This window comes from Sardina pilchardus, chromosome 19 (assembly GCF_963854185.1).
Source record: "Sardina pilchardus chromosome 19, fSarPil1.1, whole genome shotgun sequence".
NCBI lineage: Eukaryota > Metazoa > Chordata > Actinopteri > Clupeiformes > Clupeidae > Sardina > Sardina pilchardus.
Genome location: NC_085012.1, coordinates 26333711 through 26348670, shown reverse-complemented (window position 1 = coordinate 26348670; position 14960 = coordinate 26333711). Strand labels below are relative to the sequence as shown.

Here is a 14960-nt window from a genome sequence, read left to right as displayed (position 1 = left end):
AGGCCTCATCCTCCCTCTGGGGCCCCCGCTGCAGAGAACAGCAGCCACACGAGTGCTCCCGCTCCATTACAACATTAGCATACAATGTCCAATTTAATCTGCAATGATTCCTGGGACATTTCAGTCCAGTCGCCACTTTTTTTTAACGACAACTGCAACCCACCCGCCACTCTCCGCGCAGCCTCCACCCCGGCTAAAAATGCACGGTGGGATCATTTCATGGCCCTTTTTGCGGTAAGAGACACCGTTGCATAGAAATTGATTGGGATTGTATGTCCGGCTCAGCGCAGGTCGGGAGGCAAGCCGGCCTCCTAATAAGTAGAGCACTGGTTCCAGTGTCACTTTAGATTACGCTCTATTTTAAAGTGATACCTTGTGTTTGTGCTGGGGGGCTTTAAAGGGCTCCCCCCCCCACCCCCCTTTCCTCTAACTCCATTGGCTGTGGTTCCGGGAAGGCATTAGGACTGTCATTTATAGACTGTGCTCGGCCCCAATAATCCCCTTTTATTCTGGTCCACACCAGAGACTAATGGATCATCAGAATGGAAGTGATCGGTTCTTTGGCCAAAGGATTGAGGCCTGTTTATTGACAGCAGCTCTCTTCTCACCCCCACTTCCACAGCTTTTCGCCTGGGAGACGTGAGCCAGCGGAGGTGATAGCACTGTGTTGAGTGGAGCCATTTGCGCCGCTGCTGCTCAACTCCTCATTGCTATCCCAAATCCCCTCAACAGACACACACAGGCACCTTCAACCCCAACCGCCATCGCATGGCAGCCAATCAGAAAGTAGATTCATGAATTGTGAGACCTGCGTAAATCAATTACTTTCAACTTAGACATACTGTACACACACACACACACACACACACACACACACACACACACACACACACACACACACACACACACACACACATATACAAACATGCCAACACAAACTTTGAGCCTTAGGTTATAGGTCAGTTGTGTTCTGATTCACTCATTTTGGCAGACTTTGTGTTTTGTTTGAGATATGACTGGCTTGACCTCCTGATGTTGGAATAGCTTTGCTCATGGATCATCCCTGAAGATACACACACACACAGCCACACACACACACACACACACACACACACACACACACACACACACACACACACACACACGACCACACACAGATACACATGCATGCACAGACACACACAGTACACACACACATGCATTATTTTAAATACAATTTTGACCTTGGCGACCTCTCAAGGGGCAGTTGCATTACGGCCCATTCTAACAGCTCAAGGCATTATGGCGGTCATTGTGGCTCGGCACTTGCCTTCTGTGGCACACAATGGCCAAGTAAAGCAGAACGCTGTAAAACGCTTTAATGGCTTAATTATCTTGAAGGCTAAAGCTCTTCATGGCTTCACTGTGGGGAATATTCTTGGTGCTGCGCCTTTGTTCCATGTCCTATACACGCTACGCTTCTTTCCTCTAATGAATTAGAAGTAAATTAATAAACGCTACATTTGAGCCCAAATTAGAGGCCGGATTGAATAGTGACTGTGGAGGTCGACTCGAGTTCGCACACTAAGTGGAAAACATCTGCTAAAGTCAATTATAATCTCTCCTTTATTGAAATCTGGATATCACCTTACTAGCTCTCCAACACTTCAAACTTTATGAACTTCTATGAATGTGCCCACTTTAACTTTTTGAAAGAAAAATATTTCATATTTTAGGGGCACACTCAGCCTTGGTCGAACATTCCTAGGAGAGAGTCTTACTTGCACATTGTCCTTCCTCTGGATTTAAAACCTGAATGGAGGAAGAGCTTTTCTCTAGCCGGCGGATTTGAGCCCACTGCTCCAGATGGTGATGGAGAGCGCGCAGATGACTGAGCACGGGGAACAAGGAAGGGAAAAGCTCCACGCTAAGGTTGATTGGCAAAATAATTAGCCTCCTGTGTCCCTCCAGCAGATACGGCAAAATCTCGGTGTAGTGAGAATATTTTGGATTTAAGTCGTCATTTGAAATTGTAACGATCTGATATTGTATTTTGAAAAGTCTCCACCGGTGAGGTCGGTTGAGACTGACAATGAGATGTTCTTCATCTAGTTTTATCAAGCTTTAAGATGATGGCTGTGTATTTCAGGGATTTTTCAACATATCTTTAAAGTTTAAACATAATGACTTTGACCAGTGGTCATCAGTTGGAGTTGGCCAGAGAATGACCAGGCAGGTGAGGACAGGCAGACGTGAGACTTTTGATCAGAGGGAGTCGGTCAGCATGTTCCGTGAGGTGTTGATTGGTTGTTTGTTGGTAATGCCGGTAAAATAAGAGTGATGATTGGCTGGTGTCGGCTCAGGAAAGAAATGTGTTGATTGACCAGAGCAAGATGTTTGAATGGATGATTTCCACCTGAGTTTGTACTCTGGCTGTGGCTGACTTCTTTCATTTAAATTCAGTTCTGTAACTTTTTCAGCCATGCTAGCATGCTAGCATTTGACATGATGTACTCTAGGGGCAGTTCATGTTATAATGAAATGATATCATATGAGGATGCTGTTGATAGGAAGTGATACGATGCTATATATGTTCTAACTCACTATATGCAATAGATGTCTGTTCTGAACATACAGTGGTCTCCTACTGAGACACTCCACTCCACTCCACTCCTACTGTTGTAGTCTCCTGCTGAATGTCTCTGTGTGCCTGCTGTGTCGTGTGTGTGTGTGTGTGTGTGTGTGTGTGTGTGTGGTAGGTGGGCAGGCTGGAGCGGGCGCTGCAGAGGCGGTCAGAAGCTGTGGCGCAGCTGCAGGGGCAGCAGCAGGCCAGTGTGGAGGAGAGCGGGCGGCTGCAGGCCCGGCTGGAGGCCCAGACCCTGACCACACAGAGCCAGCAGGACGCCCTCACCACAGAGGTCTGCACACACACACACACACACACACACACACACACACACACACTCACACACTCACTCACACTCACACACCCACACACACACTCACTGGCTCTGGCTCTGGCTCTGTGGCTCACTGTGACACACAAGCTTTGTCTCTCTCTCTTCTCTTTCTCTCTCTCTGTGTCACACACACACACACACACACACAGTCATTCTCTCTCTCTCTCTCTCACACACACACACACACACACACACACACACTTTTTCTCTGTCACACTCCCTTACATACACATTTGCACACATGCGACATTTCTCTCACTGTCTTTTTTCTCACTTTTAATTAATTTTCTACAATAAATGTTATTCTTGTATTATTAGAAATACAAATGTACATATAGACCTCTCTTTCTACGAATCTTTTTCTCAATTTCAAATGGCCTTTCTCTTCAAGTTTATTCTTTATTCTGTGCTTTTTTTTATCTTTTCCCTTTTCATCTTTCTTTTTCCTTTTCTTTTATTCCCCCCTGTCTCTGTTTCTCTGTTCTTATTCTTTCTTATCAACGTCACCCCCTTCTCTCTCTCTGTCTCTCTCTATCTCCCTTTCTAGCCTTTCTAACCCCGTCTGCCCCCCTCCATCTCTTTTCCCTCCTTACTCCTCTTCTCTTCTCCCATCCTGTCTTTAAGGAAGCGTATGAAACCCCTGAGTTCTCTCAGCAGTCCTGATCTCTCTCTCTCTCTCTCTCTCTCTCTCTCTCTCTCTCTCTCTCTCTCTCTCTCTCTCTCTGTCTCTCTGTCTGTCTCTCCGTCTCCCCCATACACAGATCAGGAACGCGGAGAACACACTCCACAAGCTCCAGCTGCAGCTGTCAGACAAGGAGGAGGTTCTAGAGCGTGCGTTGGAGAAGGCAGGTTCACCCCCAACACACACACACACACACACTAACACAGCTAATAGTGTTTGGACACATGCACAATTAGCGCAGTCATTGAAAGGGCAGAGACGACATGGATGTGCTCTCCCTGCTGGTTTCCCTCACACAGATGCACATACAGTACTGCATGTATTTATGGTACAGCAAGCCCTAAAGATGGAAAGACTGATAACGGAGTTATTTATTTGACTTTCCCTTATTTGACTTTCTTATTGTGTTTTGCAGTGTTTATGTCATACCTACAGTAGATCATGTAGAACTGATGACTTTGTGATATTTGTGATATTAGTGGTAACTTTCTTCTCAGGTTAGCAAGCCCTCCAATATCTACATGCTGTCTTGGCATAAGTGCCAAGGTAGGAGCTGATCAGCGAGCAGCGTTTTGGTCCCAGGTGCTCACCCGCTGCCCTTATTCCCCTTACTCCACCTGTCAGATCCTGGGCCTGGAGCGGCACCTGGAGGAGGCCCAGAGCCGCCACGCAGCAGCCCAGCGGGAGCTGCACCGCCAGGGGGGCCTGGTGGGGGCGCTAGAGAGAGAGCTGGAGCGCACGGGCGTGGCCCAGAAGGAGGCTGCTCGTGAGGTACTGTAGACTGTAGTAGGCGCTGCTTTGAGTGCCTACACTGGATGGCTCGAGGAACGTGAAGAGATTTTTTAAATATTGTTTTTTATTTATTTTGTCATAGTGGATTAAAGCCAAGAAGTTGATGTTTGATCTGTCGGTGCGATGTGCCCGCGTCACCGCGCGTCCCTCATGCCCCCTCCGCTCTCCTGCCTCTGATGCGGCGGGCAGTGGGCTCTGCCACCCTGGGAAAACGCTTTGTTTGGGAGAGGACAGGAGAGGAGAGGAGAGGGGCCCTAATTGGGCCGTATTAGATTAGGAGGCAGTGTTAAGGCCAGACAAACGACACAGTGGCTGGGGGAGGCAGAGTTCACAAGTTCAGAGTGCCGTGTGATGTGGTTGAGTGTGTGTGTGGTTTTGGATGTGTGTGTGTGTGTGTGTGTGTCTTTGTGTCTGAGTATTTATGTTTGTTATGTCTGTGTGTGTGTGTGTGTGTGTGTGTGTGTGTGTGTGTGCGTGTGTGTGTGTGCGTGCGTGTGTCTGTGAAGCAGAGCACCCTCTTATCAGTGTCTGGACATAATGACTGCCTCCCACAGGTCCTGTGGTAGACTTGCCAGCTGTTGTGGTGTACTGCTATTTAAGTGTGTGTGTGTGTGTGTGTGTGTGTGTGTGTGTGTGAGTGTGTGTGTGTGCATCTACATGCATGTATGTTTTACTAATTTGGTTGCTTCAGAAACTCAACACATGTCATGTGTCTGTGTGTTTGTATCTGTATCTGTGTCTCTAGTTGGTCAGAGGGTCGGCATTTGCCTCTTGTGTCACCAGACAGGGCAAAGTGTGTGTGCGTGCGTGTGTGTGTATGTGTGTGTGTGTGTGTGTGTGTGTGTGTGTTTGTTTGATGGTCGGTTAACCCTCTCCTGACCTCACCAGAGTGTCACTCTGCTCCCACCCTACTCACTACCACAGTCTACAACCAATCAGCACTCACTGTCAGACCCTTTAACCAATCAGAATTCAAATGCCAGACCCGGCCCTCACTGAGGATGTTGTTGTGTGATGTACTGCACATAATGATTGGCAGCATGGTTTGTGTGGTGGTGTGTTTTCTCAGAGATGAGTAAGATCATGTGCTCACCCAAAGTGATAATCTTATAGCTGTGGTAGCACTTTAAATCACAGCTCAGTCACTCATTCACTCCTATATGTCATCAACCACATGAGACACCACAGTTTGTTGTCAGTGTTTTAGAATCATAGCGCTATACCAATGCTATCTTCATGCAGTTAGTTAAGTATGATAAGTTATAAAAATAATAATTTAATAATCCTTATTAGACATATTTTTGGCACCCAGGTGTGACAGCTGTCATGCCTGTTTGACATTCACTTTCCTGAGTTATTAAGAGTGGACAAATCCGCTGTGGACCTCAACATGGCTGTGTGGTATCCAGGGTGATTGACATCACTTCAGAAGGCATCATTAAGCTTGAGGAGACAGCACATGTTTAGCCTTATCCTTTGGTCCTAACTGAGTGTGTGTGTGTGTGTGTGTGTGTGTGTGTGTTTGTGTGTGTGTGTATGCTGTGATGGTGTGAGCTCTGATGTCTCCCAGCTTGAAGCAGACCTGTCCTGTGTTATGAGGCCTCTGACAAATCCTCCACCATGTTTGAGCAAAAGCGCGTTTTTTTCCCCCTCCTCCCTCAATAAGCATGTCTTTAATGGCCAGGAGAGCCACGCTGAGTTGTGTGTGCTGCCGCTGTAATCTGGCATTCAGCACAGACGCAGTTGTCATCGCCGGAGCCTCACCCTCAGTGTTTCTACATGAAAGGAGGAGTCCAGGCCGAGGACTAATCCATTGGAGATGTGTTGGCAGACATGTTTGGATGCGTGCGCTATCAGAGGAGTTTGCTTCGGCTGCGTTCGCTTGCTTCATTGATCTGTTTCAGTCCATCTTTTTTTTTCTCTCTCTCTCTCTCTTTGCTCAAATCCTGATGATTCCCACAGCGGACGCATGCTTTTCACCGCTTTTTGAAACATTGATGAGTTCTACCTGTGTGGAAGCCAGCAGGTTTGCTGGTGGTGACGTTGCTCATATCTTCCAATTTTGAGCACGCTTTCTTTTTTCATATCCTCTGTTATTTTTGTCTTTTTTCTTTTTCTTTCTGATTATCCTCTTGTCTTTCATTTGATTTTAATCAGACTTGCATCAGATCTCTGACACCTTTGTTTATGTAGTGTGTATCAACACTGATTTAGTGAAACTGTCAGACGCCTTCTCCTTGCTGTGTTCATTATTTTTGACATGTGAGTGTTGTTCTCATCAGCGGCGAACAACATCAATTACACAAACATCATTTGACACACTGCCATCAATTAGCCACCAGAGCTGAACACCTTTGAAGTACACAACAACTTCTAGTTGTTCTTTTGCACTTTCTAAGTACAATAAACTTGAAGTTGGAAGATCTTTACATAAGAGCTTTATGCTGGGCCCAGGTCTTGTTTGAAATGCACAACTTGTAGTTGTTCTTCTGTACTTTCTAAGTTGAACAAACTTGAGCTTGGAAGATGTTTTACGTAAGAGTTTAACTGTGGCCCAGGTGCGTATGCAGAAAGCATCATTGTGCAACAGCCATGGTAACTGGAGAAAGAGACCGTTAGAGGGACTGTTCAATTATATAGTTAAAGCAAGAGTTGTTATACAGTTAGGTTTTCTGGAAACGCACACTTGGTTGTGATACTGTTCATTTGTTGTTGGATTAGCAATAGCAGTGTCCATGTTAGACCCATTCACCCGGCTTAACCCCATCTAACCCCCCCCCCCCCCCCCCCCCCCACCCGGTTCTCTCCCTGTGTAGGCGAGTGATCGCGAGGAGCGCCTGAGCCACCTACAGCTGGAGCTGACCTCTGTGCAGTCCTCACGGGAGCACACCAGGAGGGGCCTGGCCTTGAAGGAGCACCTGGTCGCCCAGCTGTCCCAGGAGAACCAAGTCTTGAGGGGGAACCTGGACTCCCTCCAGAATCAGGTGCCAGCCCCCCCCCCACTGTTTCATAGACTACGCAAGCTACGCACTGCACATGCACACACAGTGAGCCACACAAGGAGGGTGTGATGCATAACAAATGCATTGCCCACATTTGATCAGAGGTCACGTCATGCGTTTCTGATGGGAGTGCGTTGGGAGTGCATTGGGAGTGCATTGGGAGTGCATTGGGAGTGCATTGGGAGTGCATTGCCTGTGTAGACTGTGTAGGTCTCTATAATACTTGCATGAGCCTTGCACGTACTGTATAACTGTGTCCACTCTATGAAATGGCCCCAAACCTCTAACCGCCGCTGTAATGGCACTGTTCACTAGCAGGGCCGGGATTGCGGCTAGTTTTCATCTTGCGACACAGTTTTGTCATCACGCCCAGTGCTCAGTAATGTGATAGGGCCATTTTTAGATCCACCGGGGATTCTACAGGGGTTTGTGAGCGGTCTAAATGAAGGACTTTGGCTCATTTGAATATCGTTTGGCCAGAAATGTAAAATTGTATTTTTTTCCCCCCTCTCTTTTCCACTCTCTTTTCCTCTCTCCCGTTGAATAATAAATGAGAACATTAAGGAAGCATACTAATGATAAATATAATTGGCTTTGGATTTTTCCTTTAAGCACTTCTGGACATTTCTTACACCAGGGGATGAGGAAGGAGCTCATTTGCAATGACCAATCACCTTGCCCTTGAAATGAAAAACAAAACAAAAGTCACTTCATTTTCACCCACTCTGATTGCTTGCTGCTCTATGACCTCTCTGTTGTACATTTCTAACCGCGTATCAGAATATATCTTTTATTGCCCAAAGTCATTCCCCAGTCCTTGCCATGCGAGGAAACTGTGATCCAGTAGCATGCCTGTGAAAGAGAAACCACTGTGGTTGGGAAATCTGGCGGCCGTAGTAATGGGCATAAAATATTAATGTCCATCTCAACAGACGTGTACTTGAAGGGCTACTGAATAGTCACAGTGATTGGCCCTGAACGGTTGGCTAATCAATACGCCCGCGCGCGCAATTCGTGTGTCTCCCTCGTAGAGTGGTGTTAACCACAGCCCCTAAACACGCATGCTTATTTACCTGCCTTTTCCCTGGTCACACGTGTTGATGTAAACATGTACCTAATGCATGAAATATTAAAATGTCAATGTTAAGCTAACATTTTGTATCTCTCCCAGCAAGTCTCGTGTGTAAGATTAGCAAACGATGTTTGCTGAAGCAGCTTCCAGTCAATGAAGCGATGGATCTGTCTCGTTTCTCCTGATGAACTCCATTAAGTCCAGCGTTTTGACCCCGCTACAGACGGCTGTGGGAGCCAGAGACGATGGCCGTGTTGATTGGGAAGTGTGTTTAACTCTGTCCTCCCTCCTCTCTCCCCACTGTGCTCAGTTGCAGGCCAGCGAGGAGAAAGTTAATAGCCTGGGTTTAGAAGTTGGCACACTGACGTCCAAATTACAGGAAAAGACCGAACAATCTCAACAGCTGCAAGATCAAATTCTCAAGCAGCAGGAGGCTCTAAGTAGGGCAGGCGAAACTTTAAAAGACACAAGGAAAGCAGCTGGCAATAAGGTAAAGGGAGTTGGATTTTTTTCTTTCTTTCTTCCCTCTCTTCCTTTCTTTTCCTCCTGATGAAAAAAAATAAAATTGTGTGTTTGTGTGTGTGTGTGTGTGTGTGTGTGTGTGTGTGTGTGTGTGTGTGTGTGTGTGTGTGTGTGTGTGTGTGTGTGTGTGTGTGTTTCTGAACTTTCTCCTCCCTTGTGATGGTGAATTCCCAAGACGTGTTGTTTAGAGGAGTATGGAGTCTATTACACTAATTTCACAGTGTCTTATCTAAATATCAGCACACGGAGACAGCTCTTATTAGTGTTGGCATCCTCTAAAACGCCAGCGTTACAGTAGAGTTTCATAATCACAGAGGACTAACACTGTGTAGAGAGAAAACAGCTCGACGCTGTCAAATCCAAACTGGCAAAGGAGGAGGTATTTTAAGTGTTTTCTCTACAGAGCAAAGCTGTCTCCTTATTTTAACTTTAAATGAATTTCAGATGAAGCTGGGTAAAGGATGGGGGTGGGGGGGCGGTGTGTGGGGGGGGGGGGCAAAAAGTGTGAAGCTTAAGATCTAGGTCTAACCTAATCTTTCCTGTACAGAAGGGAGAATGTTTGGTGATATACATTTAATTCTGCCGCTGCGCAAATAACTATCTGTTTAACCCCCTGCCATCGAACGGAAAAAAAAAAACATAACTAAACATAACTGCTTGTGATGGGTTTCAATTAATCTCCTCGACTTTTATCTGCAGATTTGCTAAGCAAACAACACAGCCATTAATTTCGACTCGGGTCCTGTTTCTGCCCCACATCTGGCTTTAGTTTACTGTGAAAACTTCTCTCTCTGATCTCATATGTTGAACTACTGTAACTTTGCCACTGTCCATTTCCTGTGGAAAAAAAGAACAAAAAAGGAGGGTGGGGTGTGGGGTGGGGGGGGGGGGGGGACCAGAGTTGAAGAACAATAATAGCTTTTTGTTTCTGAGACGTCTCTGCGTTAGCACAGCTGAATAAATAGCTCCAGCGCCCTGTTTGAAATAACTTCTTCCATGCCGCCTGTTTAGAGTCATGCAAAGTCTCCAGACATTTATTGCCTCACCACCAGCTCTCGACCAGGCAATCGTTTTCATTTGGAACTAAGAGGGAGGTTTAAAAATATACATATTTGTTTAAATCGATTTGGCCGAGCATTCCTCCCTGGGCGTGAAGGCGGTGTTGGCCAGAGGGCTGGCGATTCTGGCTCCGGCCCAGAGGGCTTTTGTTCCGCGCCGCGCTACATGAGGAAGAAGACAAAGGCAACAAAGGGCCGTGTTTTGTTTCAGCCATCGCGGCCTCCATTATATGGGAAGCAAAAGCATAGGGTGTGTGTGTGTGTGTGTGTGTGTGTGTGTGTGTGTGTGTGTGTGTGTGTGTGTGTCTGTTTCGCGGGGGGAGTTATGGGGATGATAATTTGCGGCTGTGAAGTTAGTCCGCCTGAGTGGACAGAGCCAATGTCAGGGGCTTGCAGCCATGGCTAGGCAGCGGAGGGGGCCGGGATGGATTCCATTCATAGCTGCGTTGAAACTACCCAGAATCCTCGGCTCGATAGGTTGCTTGAACCAGAGGCCCCATTATGGGCAGCAGGATGTTCCCCAGATGTTCCACACAAGTACTTGACCTCTCTAATACTCGATTGCCTTCACAGCAGAATACCTATACAGTTAACAATAAGACAGCCATCTTGTTGTATGAACATGCTTTCATAAGCAGATGCAATATATAGAGTATTTAGCAAAATGGAGTAACAATCTATTGCAGCTATTATTAGGCAATGAGGCTATTATTTGGGTAGAGTTTGAACCAAAGCACAGGTATGAATTCAAAATGGTGTCACACATAATTGGTGTTTTACATACTATGTTCCCATATTTTTGCATGGGCTATGAATTATAAAGTGTTGCTAAATCAAGCTCAAATGCTTGAGATGGCAATTTTAGTTGTAATACTGATTGAATTGCAACCTAACATAACTTAAAGGGCATGGTAATTCTTTCTGCATCATGGCATGAATATTTAAAATATGTTTTTCCCCCCTCAATAAACTTTTTGTTTGTTTGTTGCTATCAACCCCCCATACACACACACACACACACACACACACATACATACACACACACACACGCACACACTCCCCCCACCAAGTCCCGTTCTCTTCTGTGTCTTTATCGCTTGACTGTGCGTCAACTGGGATTGTGACTGTCAGCTTTTTGATGTGGGTGGAAAAGCGGGTGGGGAGATACGCCGAGACAGATTCGCAGTGATTGATTTAAAAATACCTGCCTCTTGATTTTGTTTGTTTGGTGTCTTTCCTGTCCGTAATCGCATCGCTTTTTCCCCGCGTACTTTTCCTGTCGGAAAGTTTGGGAGTGATTGACCCAGTTGGTGGGTGTTGGGACTGCTCCTGTCTCCACCGTGACACAGACTCCTTAACAAATAATCAACAAAGGCGGGTTGTCTGTCATTTAAAACAACACACCTTGCCACAAACCATGCACAGCTCACAGCCTGTAGTGACTTCAGGGTGGAGGAGAATTGCCACAGAGCACAAACTTGTGTTTTATTTCAATTAGGCCTTCATTCTCTACACACAATAATCAATTTGTGCAATGGACTCCTTTTGGAAGTCGGGGTTATTTACATATGCAGATGTGTACCTACTGTACCTCCACACCCTCAGTAGAGCTGTAACTACACGACTACAAGTGCAGCTTTAATGCCATTCATTATTTGTCTGGTGCAGCCTATTATACACAAGACAGGGACAGTTGTGTTAATGCACCTGGTATTATATGACGCTGCGCTATAAAGCCAGCAGATGGAGGAGCAGCTCGCGCTGTCCAGGCTGTATCTGTAGTCTCTTTGAAGCCAGTGGCCACATGCGCAAGGTTAAGCTTCCTCCTTGCGGAGCGCTTAATGACATGTAATGTGACATTTAATTTGAGCGGCGGTGGCGCTGAGAGGTGACGTGTAAACGCGGTGTATCCCGGCGGTAAAAAGGCGTAAAGCCGTGTTGTTTCCCCCGCGCCGCGCCGCGGCGAGCGGGGCCGCTCCTAATGCAGTGTAAAAGCTGATTTCCTCTGAATCTTTCATGAGGAGGCCGCATCTTACTCGCTCGCTCGTGCTCTCCCTCTCTTTTGGGGGCGGCGCGTGCCCCTCACCTCCACGCGTCTCCTCCTCCTCCTCCTCCTCTCCTCTCTCCTCCTCTCCTCTCCTCTCCTCCCCGTCTGTTTTTCCCCGGCCTTCAGACACGCTTAGCGTCAGGCGCCTGAGCATCCGAGCGCGGCCGCTGTCGGCCCTGTAAAACGACGCCACAATGAGCCTGTTAAATGTGCTCAGCGAGAGGGGAACACAATATATTATGCATGCATGAAATGTACAAACACAAAGGAATTATGCAGCACAGATATGATACACTTCCTCCTAACAGCCTTTTGATGCAGCCTGGGAACCTTTTTTTTTTTTTTTCTTCGCTCGGCCACTGGCAGCATAATACCAGTATCTAAGAGGACTTCTTTGTAACAAAAGATGCCTAGTTTATATTTTAAGAGCTTACCAAGCCAACGTGTTTGCTTTAATTTGTTTGTGATTAAACCTAGCTGATTGCCTTTTTGCTGCGCACTTACACAGTCAGACTCAGTCATAGTTACGGCATCAGACACGCTCGGCGCTTAAAGTGGATTGCGCAGCCCCCTCCGCTATTTGTTATTATTATTTTTAAGCTGGCTATGCATAATGCAAATGATGAATCCGTCTCAAATTCTACATCTCTCTCCTCGGCTTTCATCACCCATGGCATGGGTGTACTGTTGCTGAGGCCAAGGCTTCAAGCACTGACAGATGACCAATGCAAAAACATTTAAGGGCTGTACGCATTGATCTCGATTATGTTTGTACAGGCCACAAAAGCAATTATTCTCCCTGAATATAGCTCGGAAAAAAAAAAAGAAAGAAAGAAAAAGTCGGATCGACAGAAGGGGGCCCGAAACGCAGGACTTATTGCGAGTGGCAGATATAAACGAGCGGTGTAGGTTTGCCGCGTGACGTTTTAATGAAAGGCGCCATGGCGACGCCGATAATGAAATCCTGACGCGCGTCAGCGAGGCGGCCGAGGGCCCGCCGTCATCTCGTCAGCGTCGGAGAGGGGGGGGCGACGGATGGGACGGACCGGGCCGCGCCACCGAGGAGGAGGAATCTGGTGCCAAGTCGCCTTCTGCTCCGTCATCTGAGACTGTTCCTCTCGGACTGGGGGTGAAGGTCAAGGAGCTATCTTAACTCCATCAATCCTGTGGACAGTTACAAACGACCTTTCACTTTCCATAAGGCACTCAATATGCTGAACTGGGAGGGTGTATGTGTGTGTGTGTGTGTGTGTGTGGGTGGGTGGATGAGTGGGTGGTGTTGGGATGGGAGGAAAGATATATTTTTCTGTGTTTTGGAAACAGAGGGAAATAGGAGGCTTGCAGATGTTTGCGGTGAGCGGGTGAGGCGAGGCGAGGGTGCGGGTCTGGCTGAGATCTCTCCAAGCGCTTCCTCCCCTCACCTCCTCCCCTCCCCTCCGCGCGCGCTGATTGAAGCTAATATCTCATTAAAAGACACTGACTCGCGTTCGGCAAAGCAGAAGATTGAGGATGTTATTGAAAGTGGAGATGAACTCTCGGCATATAAAGAGGCTGATTAGACAATGCGCCCTTAAAAACACACACAGACACACACAAACAAAAGGACAGTGACGCCTCAGACCAGGCGTAATAACACGTGCAGCACGCGCGCACACACACACACACACACACACACACACACACACACACACACACACACACACACACACACCTCTATTGTTGGGCACAACGCTGAGCCTATCTGGTGTAACTCAATAATGTGTTTTCGTTTTCAGGCCTTAATTAATTTGAAAGGTTGAATATGACGGGAAAAGTGTTAAGCCTGGAATGAATGATTGTCTTCTTGTTGAGATGAGTCATTCAACTTGTTTTTTTTCCCCCGTTGTTGCGTTCCCTGTGTGTCTGTCAGTGTGTGTGTGCATGTGTGTGTCTCTCTGTGTGTGTGTGTGTGTGTGTGTGTGTGTGTGTGTGTGTGTGTGTGTGTGTGTGTGTGTGTGTGTGTGTGTGTGTGTGTGTGTGTGTGTGTGTGTGTGTGTGTGTGTGTGTGTGTGTGTGCCAGCTGACATCCCTTATCCACATGGGCTGCATTTGTTTGCTTTCAGATCCAACGCAAAGACAACAAACTCGGTGCTCTGCAGAAGGAGCTGCAGGAATGTAAAAAGCAGCACTCTGACTGTAAGAAAGAGGTAGGAGCACACAAATACACCGTCTTATTTTCATACCTTAGACCTTGTTTGACATCTTTCAGGCTTTATGGATTGGTTTCAGATGTATTGTATTTTTGTATTGAATTTGCAATTCCTAGAATAAACAGAGGTTGTTTTGAACGTTTTTACGGTGCCAAGCACATGCTGTTTAGTCGGTCCAATGTGCTGAATGAATATGAAAATCACATTTTTATGTAAATGTGTATGTGTTGTTCTTTACGTTGCTTTGGATAAAAGCGTCTCCTTACGGAATGAATATAAATGAAGACGTGTGTACCACTCAAATGATCATTTGGGATTTGGGATGCTCTCAACATATCTTTTTTTTGTCCTCATGCATCCCCAACAAGGAGAGGCTTAGTAGAAATGACAACGGTAGAAATGTTAGAATGACAATAGTAGAAATGATGGCGGTAACAAACTCTGAATACAAGTGGTCGGCAACGTCCGTGGCTGTACCACTTGGACAGAGATCGCTCCAAACGCATTTTTAACCAAAAGCGAAAGTTAAACGAGGCCATGGAGTGGCCTCAGAGACACTCACGGTTTCGCCGCTTGTGCCGCCCGCAGCATGAGGCGACGGTGCAGAGGCTCCAGGAGGACGCGGTCGAGCTGACCGGCCAGCTCCAGCAGTGCTCA

General features: G+C 46.8%; 1 protein-coding gene across 1 annotated transcript in view; it reads left to right on the top strand.

Annotated features, from left to right (window-relative positions):
• LOC134065810 (centrosome-associated protein CEP250-like) overlaps positions 1-14960 on the top strand; it is a 138748-nt gene that overhangs the window by 54659 nt on the left and 69129 nt on the right. Inside the window, exons 8-14 of the mRNA XM_062520898.1 lie at positions 2739-2897; positions 3701-3784; positions 4246-4392; positions 7230-7397; positions 8798-8977; positions 14217-14300; positions 14892-14960. The exon at positions 14892-14960 is cut by the window's right edge and continues 90 nt beyond it. Coding sequence (XP_062376882.1) covers positions 2739-2897; positions 3701-3784; positions 4246-4392; positions 7230-7397; positions 8798-8977; positions 14217-14300; positions 14892-14960 — 891 coding nt within the window. The remainder of the gene's footprint in view (positions 1-2738; positions 2898-3700; positions 3785-4245; positions 4393-7229; positions 7398-8797; positions 8978-14216; positions 14301-14891) is intronic.